Source organism: Fragaria vesca, linkage group LG2 (assembly GCF_000184155.1).
Source record: "Fragaria vesca subsp. vesca linkage group LG2, FraVesHawaii_1.0, whole genome shotgun sequence".
In the NCBI taxonomy this organism is placed as follows: domain Eukaryota; kingdom Viridiplantae; phylum Streptophyta; class Magnoliopsida; order Rosales; family Rosaceae; genus Fragaria; species Fragaria vesca.
In genome coordinates this window covers 26931355-26943431 of record NC_020492.1, presented here as the reverse complement: position 1 = coordinate 26943431, position 12077 = coordinate 26931355, and the positions used below count along the sequence as shown (strand labels likewise).

Here is a 12077-nt window from a genome sequence, read left to right as displayed (position 1 = left end):
ATATGTTATATACAGAAGTGTGTCATTTGTAATAGGATGATATTTTTCATTCCTAAGCTTATATTTGGTGTCTATCTACATAGTCCAAAAATGTCTAATTGTAAGGTACACGTTCTTATTCTTTGATTAATTTTCTTCTTTTTAGGTATATTATTATATCATTTCCCATCCTAATCGAGAGAACATTTTACTCTCTACTACTTATGTTTCTAATGTACCTATTAAGTAGGGCGTGATATGATAATATACCTAAAAAGAAGAAACCCAAAATTGGGTTTAGGGTATAGGGTTTAGGGTATAGAGTTAGGGTATAGAGTTAGGGTATAGGTTCAGGGTATAGGTTATAGGGTTTAGGGTGTAGGGTTTAGGGTTTAGGGTTTAGATCAAATATCTTATTCATATTATATTTTTACCTTATGTATAGATTAGAAAATGAATTCCTTTAATCTAGATTTTTTCATAAAAACAAAGAAAATTACATGATTCTTGCAAATTGATTGAAAAATGTTAGCGTTACAAGAAAAACTCATAATCAAGGTATTTAAGATAGCATCAATTAAGCTTATTTATTATATTAATATGTTATAGTTGAATGGTGGCAATTGTGTAAAATTTAGAAAAAATAGGACATAATATTTATCATAATTGATACATTTTAGATGTCTATCAGATAAGAATATTATGTGAGTTTTATTTAAAACCACTCTTCAAAATTTGGTGTATATATATGAAAATTCCCCTACATTTATTCTGCACCAACAAAAAAAGGTCTTTACTTTTTGTTCCTCGATCTGTTATAGTGCAATTGTTTTCATATTGCAGCATCCATTTCTGGTTAGGAAGTTCTTTGACATTGCATTTCATATAATGTCCCCAACCTTGCTAGCAGCGATCTATGTCTCTGTGGAGAGGGCACATAGAGTAAATAGGAGAAGGAGACGCATTGTTATTTACTGTATAATAACTATTATTAAACAAGAGTGATCTACAGCTAACGGTTAGTGTTGTAGACTACTAACCCTTCATCAGTCAGGATGATTTGAAGGTAAGCCATCATAATGCACAGTTCCAGTTTTGTGGATACATAGTTTGGTGGTTCCAAAAGGGTGAATAGTGTCGGATATTATGTGCAGATTAGGCATCATATAGCATTTCTAGAATGGAATCCACCTATCTCACCTCATAATGTATACTATTATGTTACTTGCAGGCATACACGGTGGAATTAGAAGCTGAGGTGAATCACCTTGAAGAGGAGAATGAAAGGCTAAAGGAAACAGTGGTACTGCACAAGATATTTTCTTCCTCGCTTTAAAACATTTCACTGTTGGGGATTGAAATTTACTAATGAAGTATTTTTTTACCTGTATTTGGAATAGGCGGGAATCGAAGAGAGGCGTAGACAAGAGGTAAGTAACTCGCATATGCATTGGATTTAATGATATGACATTACTTTGTGACACTTACTTCTTGGCAGGTGATGGCAAGGAAGCAATCCACAAAAGCGCAAAGGTTGGCAGCGAAGTCGAGGACAATGAGGAGGACAGTAAGCGCTTGAAGTGCTGAGCAATGTAATTCTGCATGGGAAGCAATGTGAGGAAAGTACTAGTCTATGGAAATGGCATATAAAATTAGAAGGTTATGTAGCAATAAGCAATGTGTTACATCCGTTAAGCATGTTTTTAAAAGCATATGGTGCTTTGATAATAAGATGAGGGGTGCGTGGAGGGCTACTACCAGCCCTATTTTAAATACCTTGATAAATTTTACTCACCTTAATCTTACTTCTATTTTTTTTTTTACTTAGATGCTTCTCCACGTAATCACAAAATAATATATATAAAATTATATATCAGGCACATAATGAGAAAAAATGCAGACATCCATGCTTTCACCGCCATGGCGGTGCCTCTCTTGCCGGACGGAGATCACCATGAAAATGTAGGTCAAAGGAGATCAAGGTCGAAAATGTAGGCCAAAGGAGATCAAGGTCGAACTCACATCCTAATCCCAAATCAACCACGGCATCCCAAATCAAAAGCTTTGTTAAAAATTATCACAGGGGTTGATACCATCTGAAAGGAAAAATCTCATATCGGAACTAAATAAGAATGATAAAAAATCAACAACTCGTGTTCGTATTGAACTCAGTTAAACTATAGCTTCTTCAGTTGTTCGAGCTCAATTTGTAAAGTAAACAAATCAAGTGCATATGGCTTTTGAGATCATAAACTGGTTAAATTTATCTCAAATTACGCCCAAGTTTTACTCTCTAAAATACTTGAACTCGTTCATTTAAGCTGAATCAACATATTATCTAGTTAGTGAGCGGTGACTTGATTAGTTTAGTAGTCTAACTAACAACGTTGATGTCATGAGTTTAAACCTTATCAAATATACGAAGTGAGAGAGTGGGGTGAGAAAAAAATTTTAGTAGAAAATCGAAAAAGAAAATCATACAGTACATAGTGTGCTACCTCTGCAAGTCAAAGTCATTTTGGTTTCATATTTACTTTTTGGACAAACAAAATTAAGACACTGGATTTTGTGTAACATTTAACGGTTTAACGAAAAGAAGAAAAATATTGACGAAAAGAAAAGAAAAGAAAAGCCAGAAAAGGGAGATGTGAGAGAGAAGCCCATATACGTACCCCCGCCTGACTTGTTCATCTCTCCTCCCCCGATCTCCCCTTTCCCCTCAATTCCTTCTCAATCCCTTTCAATTCCCCCCAATTCCAATTCCTTCAAACCCCAATTTCAATCTCCGATTCAATTCAACTCCCGACCGCGTCTCCGTCGCCGGGAACCGGTAAGTAAAATGCTGACTATCGCTAGCTGATTATGATTCCGGGCTCCAGGGGTTTTGGGCGTTGCTAGATTCTGGGCTCTTAGATTCTGTAGAAAGGTTTCGAATTTGTATTGGGTGAAAGTGCTTGCAAATTGAGCTCAGCAGTTCTGATTCTGGGTTTTGATTTATTTTTTAAACTATTCATGTTTTACTGTTGAACTAGCGATTAAAACGGTGTGAGGTTAGATGTGCATCAGCAAAATCGACCCGGCGAGGCGGATTTATGTGTGCTTATAATTAGTGGCAATTGAAGTTGACTGTTTTCGTTACCGATATGTATTTTGTGTAATGGAAGCTTATATATGTTCTTCTGTAACCTGAAAACAGGTGGAAAGTAATTCAAGTTGATTTTGGAGTGGTTCAGAAGTTGCTGAGCCAGGGAGTGAGAAACTAATGTTAAGCCCCGGGAGCAATGTAAGACGGGGTAATGCAGCACAGTCGTCAGCGATGCCTCCTCTGCCCCAGTGTTTGCCGTTGGAGCCGATTATGTTAGGTAATCAGAAATGCACACGGTCGGGAGAGCTTAGAAGAGTTCTCGGATTTCCTCTTGGGAGTACATCGGAGGACCATTCTTTCGGGGTTTCCAATCCTAAGCCTCCACCTTCGGTGGCGACAGAGGAGTTAAAGAACTTCAAAGAGAGCGTGCAAGATGCCTCTAGGAAGTCCAGGTTCAGTACATTCCCTATACTACTGTTTTGCTTTGATAGGATTTTCATTATAGAAAAACACATTTACAATGGGTTTAGTGTCTCAAATGTATTGTTTTTGATGGCCATTTTGAATCATAATGCAGTCCTCGTATCATAACGTGAATGATAAACATAAACCTTTCTTTTCCTGAAGATGAAAGTAATATTTTTCGGGTTAGAGTGACTGGTGACTCTTGTAAGGATTGGTACTTTTAATTCGGAATTTTTCACATAAGATGTGGCAGGCTTAATCATGATCCACATAATCTTCTCATAGTTGAGTACTGGAATACGTACAAGAATTTTCGTTCCATATGTTAACATGGTTTTTGTTTACCAGGGACAGAGCAAAAATGCTGCGGGAATCCATATTCAAATTGGATAAGTATAGAGATGCTTTGAGCTCAAAGAAGCGACAACGAAGTGATCTTTCATCGGGTGAGAGGCCAAATGGAGTAAGTGGCTTAGTGAAACTGGGAAGTCAAATTCCTAAAAATCCTCATGGAATTATGACTCAAAGACTAGAAGACAGAGCCAAGGGTGTTGGGGTTAGTAAACGTGTCCGTACGTCAGTGGCTGATGTGCAGGTTTGTTTTCTCCCAACTTTCTTCTCTTAATTTATGTGGTACATGTATGCCCACCACATCAATAAAAGCACTTGTTTGATATCGACATGAGTGTATTGGGTGTGTTGGGATAAACAGTTGGGTTCTTTATCATCCCCTGTGCGATAGAACTCAGATTCTAATCGTGTAGCAAATATAAACTGAATTGACATTGAATGAAGAAGAGCTACATCTTATAATTATTTAATAACTATTTCATTGAGGTTACTTATCTTTATAATCCTTATGTAATATAAATAATCCGACTTTAGTCTTTACAGAAAGACATAGAGTACAAATAAATACACAAAAAGATAAGTTTCCGTTCCTGTCAACTTTTTGGACCAGAAACAGATTACTAAGATTGGAGAGTTTCATGCATTTACAGTTAAACCTTTCTTTTCATTAACTTTGCTTTATGCCTTGGGGGTGATGACTACAATGCTTCTTCCTCATCGACTTTCTTTAAGATGTAAAGACTTTCTAAATTCTACAGGCAGAAGCTAGGTCAGCTGCCACCTCTAGGCAGAAAGTAGTCACAGACAAGGACGAAAACATGCTTCAGGCTGTTGGTGGGGCATCTGTTCGGATTGAAGAAAAGAGCCATGGACTGCCTTCTGGAGGTGAAGGGTTGGATCAGAAAACAAAAAAGAAACGTTCTGTGGGAGCAGTGAGCAATAGGGTTATGGGTGGTGAACAGGATGTCACGAGAGCTGCTCATCCAAAGCTGAGTGGTGATTCTAAGTTGCGATGTTGTGATTCTAATATTTTCAGGTATCATGTATATCTATCAAATTATCTGTAATTCCACCTGAGATTCCCTTTATCTTACTGTTCATTAAATCTCTACCATAAGTATTTCTTGAGAATAGAGATACTTCTACTTTATCTGCAGTTGTTCTATATGAATATATCAACACTTACAATATAGAAGAGTAAAAGGAGGACAAAATGAACTGTTTGTAATGTAAAGTTTTTCGTTTTTTGCAGATTAAAATCCTCTCCTGGAGTTAGTGGAAACAACAAGTCGGATGGGTCTATAGAGTGTAATAATTTTAGTCTCTCTACTGTACTCAAGAATGAGCCAGAAAGTGACCGTTCAGCTGTATTAGAGCCGAAGGTTGTGTTGAAAGCAAACCATAAGTATGTATTTCGTTCTGATGCTATCTTATTCATACATTCATTTGGATGGTACATGGTAAAATTGTGACCCAGTAAATTCTTGTTTGATTGAAGGCCAATTTTGCTGCTTATAATCTTGGGTTTGAATTAATATGAGGTTATTGATTTCTTCATGGCTCTGAACATCAGGATAAAGGTTCAAGAGGATAACTCCGCAGGCAGTACTCTGATAAAAGGAAAGGTCTCTAGGGCACCACGCTCAGGTTCCAGCATGAGTGTAGACTCGACTACTGTTCCCCCTTTATCTGGAGTTCTTCAGGCATGGGAGCAGCATACTTGTCAAAACAAAATCCAAGCAGCAAGTGGGATAAATAGTCCGAAGCACGCAATGCCTAACGGTTCTTCTTTAGCTATGGCCCAGTGGGTTGGTCAGAGAACACATAAAACCTCCCGCGCAAGGAGGACAAATCTCGTCTCTCCTGTATCAAACAATGGTGAGGCTCAGATTTGCAATCAAGGCGTTGCAACTTCTGATTTTCATGCTAGAACTTCTTCTGTTGGGACCAATGGAGCACAACTAGCCAGCAGTTTAGATAATCATATCCCTAAATGTAAAAAGGAACTTCAAAACGCTTCATCTCCGTATGGGTTGACCGGAAATGAAGATCTGGGAGCTGGTGAAAGCAAGTGGAAAGATAAGGGGACGAACAGCAGTGACATTGCCATAGCCACAGATCAAAAGGGTGGGGCATATTTATCGCCCATGAAGAGAAATAAATTACCAAATAATGAATCAGGAGATGGTGTGCGAAGACAAGGGAGAACTGGAAGGGGCCCAACTACGTTGTTGACAAGGCCTGGCATTCCTCCAATGAGGGTGAAATCAGAGAACATACCAACCAAAAAGCATCTTGAAGACATGAAGCGTGTGACTGATAACAATAAAAGGTGTCTAAACTTCTTTTTTTTTTTGGGAAATTGTTCCTCTAGGTGTTGCTTTTAATGAATTTAATACAAATACTGACCGAGTCTCTTAATTTATGGATATGTAGTAAAATAGGTCGTCCACCTCCGAAAAAGCAGAAAGATCGCAAAGCCCTAACTCGTGTTCAGTCAATAAGTTCATCAGATTTCACAGGTAATGTTCAAATAGTGTATGTAGTTTCAGCTATGATAATTTTCAAATTTTTTATCTTCATTTACACTTATTCAATGTATTTATTTGTATGGGTGATTGCAAATATAAAATCAGCATCCTGACTGCATAGACAACACTGTGTTTGCCCACATGTTCTTGATACTCAATTGTACATTTTGAATTGACTAGCAATTTCATGTAGTTAGCATAATACATGCAACCGATTCTCCATCTCCCTTCTCTCTTCAATTGAGAAAAGAGGAGAAAGAAAAACCACTGTCCAGTGTAAAAAGACCTGTGCACTTGCTTCTCATGCTATATATGTTGTATATCTTCAGGAAGAAGTCTATTGTTTCTCCTTTCGGTAATCTGTTTACAGTATCCATGTGTTTGTCGTTTGCAGTGTTTGTTTAACCTGTGCTATCTGAGTTACTTAGCGGACAACTGTATTAGTAGATCTTGGCTGTGTTACCTTTTAATTTGTGTTGTACTATCCTTTTCAGGTGAATCTGATGATGATCATGAAGAACTGTATTTGGCTGCCAGTTCTGCTCGCGATGCTAGTAGTATGTGTTTTACTCTTTTATTACACACACAATTCCACTTTTCGCTGCAAAAGCAGCATATTTATGTCAGATATCCTTACCAATCACTAACATTGTTGCTGGTTTCTGTAGGCCTTGCATGCTCTGGTCCATTTTGGAAAAAAATGGAATCCATTTTCGGTCCTCTCAGCCCAGAGGACATATCCTACTTGAAGCGGCAGGTAATGATTGAGATACCCTGATGCATTTAAATTGTATAAGATCGTGTTTAGTTCCTTAAATATTGCTTTGTTTGTGAACAGCTAAGTCTTGCTGGGGAGCTTGATGATAGTTTGTCTTGGATTCTTGGAGATGAAAATAATGTTTCGGTATACAACTAGCCCTGATTCTTTAAACTTTACCTGTTTGTTAATTTGAGATCTTCAGTTTCAATGCTCAACTGAACACAATAGGAAATAAATATGACTCATGAATATTGATGATTTGTGAACTTATTGTCCAGGGTGCTCTTAGGCATAGAGAATTGCCTAATTGTTCAGGGGAAAGACAAGGGCACAATTTTAATCAAGATTCACTGAAGACTGGATCTTTATGTGATAAATTTGGCTTGAGAAGGTTGGAAAAGGTTACCCCGCTATACCAAAGAGTTCTCTCTGCTCTGATTCAAGAAGACGAAAGTGAAGAACTGTATAACCACAGAGAAGGTAAAAGTATGCACCTACAGTGTGCAAGTGATGATTCTCATTGTGGCTCATGTAACCAGAGCGACGTTGGACCCAAAGATTGGGAAAGAATAGAATCAGAAGTTGAGTCGAAAGTAGACATTCAGAGTCAGAAAAGTGGCTTGTTGGACAGACTTTCTTTTGATAGAAGTGGTGGAACTAATACATTTAGGAATAGAAGTCGGGAGCAGTGGCACGGAGATGATGAATTTTCTCATTCTGATGCGGGGCATACCTATGACATATGTCCTGGTCAACTGCAACCTAGGGATGCAAGTACTCCAACCTATCCAACTTCTGATTGCCAATATCAGTCGATGTGCCTGGAGGATAGGCTTCTTCTGGAGTTGCAGAGTATTGGGTTATATCCAGAGACACCAGTAAGATCTTATTTTGCTATTGGCTCCAATATGAAGCTTCCTGACAAGTCTTGTGCCTTTGTTGTTGTTAATTATGTTATCTATGGTTCTCACCTTTGTCACCGTAATTGACCATTGTTGTAGCCGGATCTAACAAGTGGAGAAGAAGTTATCAATCAAGATATAATAGAACTAGAGCAAGGGCTGCATCAACAGGTGATATTTTGTTAGATAGTCCTGTTTATGTTGGCTATATGAATCAAAATACCTATACTGAATTTACAGTGAATAGACACAATGTTTGTCCTCTAAATTTCTTGGTTTCCATTTGAATTTTTTTTTCTTTATAAATTCCTTTGTTCCCCTGTTTCTCTTTTTTTTTTTTTTACATATTTTCATAACTGATAGATCGGGCGGAAGAAGAAAAGCTTAGCGAAAATTGATAAAACTATTCAGAAAGAAACATCTGCAGAAAAACGGTATGTTTCACACCTTGGATTATTTTTACCGACTGGAACTTTTTCTCTCTTCTCTTGTTGTTCATTCATGAAATTTTTAATCAATTTGGTTGCATATACAGGAAAATTGAACTAGTTGCAATGGACCAGCTTATTGTAATGGCCTACAGAAAACGAATGGTAATTTGTTTGATCCTGCTTAATCCGAATTTATGCTTGGTAATTTGCAATGTGCCACCATCTTTTTAATCTGGATATCTTATGGATACCTAATGGGTATTGAACTATTTTATGTGCAAATGTCTGCTATAGGAGTAGCTCTATTGTGATGAACTTTGCTATCATGAGTTCATTCTGTCATTTAATTTATCCTGGACAGCACGGTGCTTCGCATCCACTTTCCTATGTCCTTACCCCTGGTTACTTTTAGAGTTCCTGGACACAGGAGTTGGGACAAGATGGCATTATTTCCACCACTTTCCTTTTCCTTACCCCTGTTTAGTAATGTTTTATTACAAATTTGTCCATCCAAAAATTTATGGTAGAGGATAACTTCAGGTACTTAAACAATGTAATTGAAGTATGAAACAAGGATGAAAAACAAAGAGTTTGAACAATGCCATTGCTCATTGCTATCATCATTTACAAGGTGGCAAAATTCCTAGGAGATTGTTGTTGAGACCTTTGATTTTTAATCAGATTAGTGATGAACTACTGAACAATTTTTGTCATTTTCATTTTTCAGGCATGCCGTGGGTATAATGGTTCAAAAAGTGCTGTCCGTAAGGTTTCGAAACACGTTGCTATGTCTTTTCTCAAGCGCACACTTGCTAGATGTCGGAAACTTGAACAGAGGGGCATTAGTTGCTTTAGTGATCCCGTGCTACAGAATGTCATCTTTTCTTCACCTACATGCAACAATGTTGAAAAATCTGTTGACTGTGTTGGCTCCGGAACTGCTAGTAATACATGCAATGAAGTTCATCAAGTCGAAGTCAGAGGATCAGGTATGTTGAGTTAGATTTCATTTTATGAAGTCAATGGGTGCCTTGTATTTACAGGCAGCCTTCAAATATTCCTTTGGTTGAGGAGCTTTTTCTTCTTCTTTTTCCCACCCCCTTTCTATTCCCACTCATTTTTTTATTTTGAAATTCTATCAGCTATTCTTATTACTTACAATATGGGATTTATTCTTCTATTTCATCTATAGGTGCAGTTTCCAGTGGGTTTGGTAGATATGATTCCCACAGTGATAATCTTTACAAGGGCTCATCAGAGGCTCTTCATGTTATTGTCGACTCGTCTGCAGAAGATTCTTCCAAGCAGGGATCCATGTTGAACTTGAATAAAGACAAGGGCAAGAAGAGGGAAGTGCTGCTTAGTGATATTCTTGGTAGTGCTTCCTCAAGGATAGCTTCAACCGTTGACAGCATGAATGAAGTAAAGGAAAAGAGAAGCGAGAGAGATAAGGACCAAATTAGAGATCATTTGAGAACCAGTGTTCAGGGTGGAGCTGGTGGTTCATCTCTTGACAGCTCCCGAGGTGAACGCAAAATAACAGGGAAGCCCCAGCAAAACAACAATACTCATGTATCAAGTCACCCAGTGCCCAATTCGAGTAATAGAAAAGGTAGAGTAGGGCCACCATTACCTGGTAATACTCCCGCGCATCCATCTAAAGAGCCAGAGGTACCCATTGATTATACGAATTTGCCACTAGATGAGTTTAATTCGATGGATGAGCTAGGTCCCTCTCTTGAAATTAATGAAAATCAAGATCTCGGTTCATGGCTGAACTTTGATGACGATGGCCTACAAGACCATGACTGCATTGGTCTTGAAATACCGATGGATGATCTCACAGGCTTGAGTATGCTTATCTGAGATGGTACTATGGCTACTGTCTGTCACCATTGCCTGTGGTTGTAAAGGATATAACTTTCATATCAGGATTGGTGCACACCGATGATCTAATTGTGATTAGTCTCTGCTTGTCAAGATTTCTGGTCATATGCAGAAGCTTCTGCTGTAGATATGGAGTCAATATATAGGGTAATTGTTAGAACTGAAACTGCTACCAAGGCAGTAATTGTTACTTTAGCAGAGATGGTCCAAGCTTGAAATCTGGAGAATACCAAGGTTTTAAACATCTCCGAAATTGCTGAAAACTCTTGTAATTTTTACTGTACCAATATTTAGCAGACTCCCAGAATTTGAGTGTTAAGTTAGTTTGTTTACAAAATTACAAGGTAACATAGTTGAAATTCTTTTATATAGGGAATGTATTCAAGTCAAATTTCAACCAACAGTTCTCTACATAATTTATACCCAGTTCAGTCCAGATTGTGCAGAATACCACACAAGCATGGCACAGCCATCAAAAGCAAACTAGCAGAGTTTAACAACACCAAAATGCAGTCACTGCTGCTGGGTACGTACCTATAGTCTTATATAATATGAGCATAGAGCATTGCTTGAGGCTTGACAGTTATGACCTATGAGATTTTTGTTATGAACTCTTAAGCATCGACTTCGTGAGTTATGCTATACAATAATTGAATGGAAGATAAAAGAGCATGAACTGAGTAACGTACTGAATCAGTCTCGGGCTATTCTCTAACATTTCCTAAAACTGGTACAAACTAGATTGTCATCTCCAAGATCATGAAGCTAAATTTACTTTCTGTTGTAGTTTCCTGGCCATACATGCATGTTAATCAAATCAATAACTATCAGAGATCATGAATGGGTTGGTTAGTAATCTTGTACTATTGTGTGTGTTTCTTCCTGAAAACTCATTACGATAAACAGGTATGCTTGTTCAATTATCACCAACTAAAACAGTTGACCACAAATATGTATTATGGTAGATGTATTACTCAAATCACCATCGATCAAAAAAGAAGTCAATTCCATTAATTCTAGACGATAATGTCAATCAATTGCAAGCTTTGAATTTGGTCTGCTAGCTACTACTTGTCCTCTCGCTCGCTATATATGTATGTTATCAGGTCGGTTTTAGAAATCAGGCTAGTCAATGCCAAGAATAATCACAGAGGATATTGTTTAAAATCAATAGTCATATACAATTCAATACTACTTCAAGTCCTTGTGATTTGTGAATGAAAATTGTTTCCTCGATCTTCATCAATATTATGAAGCCAGAATTTTGACAATATATGAAATGTTCAGCAGATCAAACTAGTGAAATGCATGGAATTTTGATAATATATGCTTATGCTTAACACGTACCGGCCCTCCTGGATACCCATCAATTGAGAAATGAACTAAGCAAACCTATACATATTTAGCTAGGGATTTGAGCACGACAGGTTATTAGTGGCTGCTATATATGAACTCAAACATGCATCGATCAGCATATCGACTCGTTTGGTTAAATTGATTGGAGTTTGTATATATGTTTTCTTTTCTAGTGTACAGCAACTTCAATCATTCTGACATGCATGAGAGTTCAAAGATGCATGCGTATAGAACATAAACTAAACTCATGATTATCAAAAGATGCTTATTTATATATATATATATATATATATATATATATATATATATATATATATATATATTACTTCT

At 37.4% G+C, this 12077-nt stretch overlaps 2 protein-coding genes across 2 annotated transcripts in view; both read left to right on the top strand.

Annotated features, from left to right (window-relative positions):
• The window catches only part of LOC101305244 (protein ABSCISIC ACID-INSENSITIVE 5-like), a 7580-nt gene extending 6022 nt beyond the window's left edge, over positions 1-1558 (top strand). Inside the window, exons 2-4 of the mRNA XM_004293025.1 lie at positions 1211-1282; positions 1380-1409; positions 1478-1558. Of these exons, the coding sequence (XP_004293073.1) occupies positions 1211-1282; positions 1380-1409; positions 1478-1558 (183 nt within the window). The remainder of the gene's footprint in view (positions 1-1210; positions 1283-1379; positions 1410-1477) is intronic.
• A 1026-nt stretch (positions 1559-2584) lies between these two features.
• Positions 2585-10826, top strand: LOC101310286. Its single transcript, XM_004291557.1, has 16 exons — positions 2585-2809; positions 3176-3516; positions 3878-4124; positions 4639-4916; positions 5133-5285; positions 5454-6212; positions 6317-6402; positions 6906-6968; positions 7080-7168; positions 7250-7315; positions 7450-8049; positions 8173-8244; positions 8437-8507; positions 8609-8666; positions 9232-9493; positions 9697-10826. Exons 2-16 carry the CDS (start codon positions 3242-3244, stop codon positions 10368-10370), a joined length of 3753 nt encoding a protein of 1250 aa, XP_004291605.1. The 5' UTR covers positions 2585-2809; positions 3176-3241; the 3' UTR covers positions 10371-10826.
• The last annotated feature ends 1251 nt before the right edge of the window (positions 10827-12077 follow it).

What these genes read in the sequence shown, in the direction of transcription:
- LOC101310286 (XM_004291557.1), top strand. Translation starts at nt 3,242, where the DNA reads ATGTTAAGCCCCGGGAGCAATGTAAGACGGGGTAATGCAGCACAGTCG. An exon ending in TTCTGCTCGCGATGCTAGTA is followed by an intron (nt 6,969 to 7,079) that starts GTATGTGTTTTA and finishes TGGTTTCTGTAG; the next exon opens with GCCTTGCATGCTCTGGTCCA. An exon ending in AGCAAGGGCTGCATCAACAG is followed by an intron (nt 8,245 to 8,436) that starts GTGATATTTTGT and finishes CATAACTGATAG; the next exon opens with ATCGGGCGGAAGAAGAAAAG.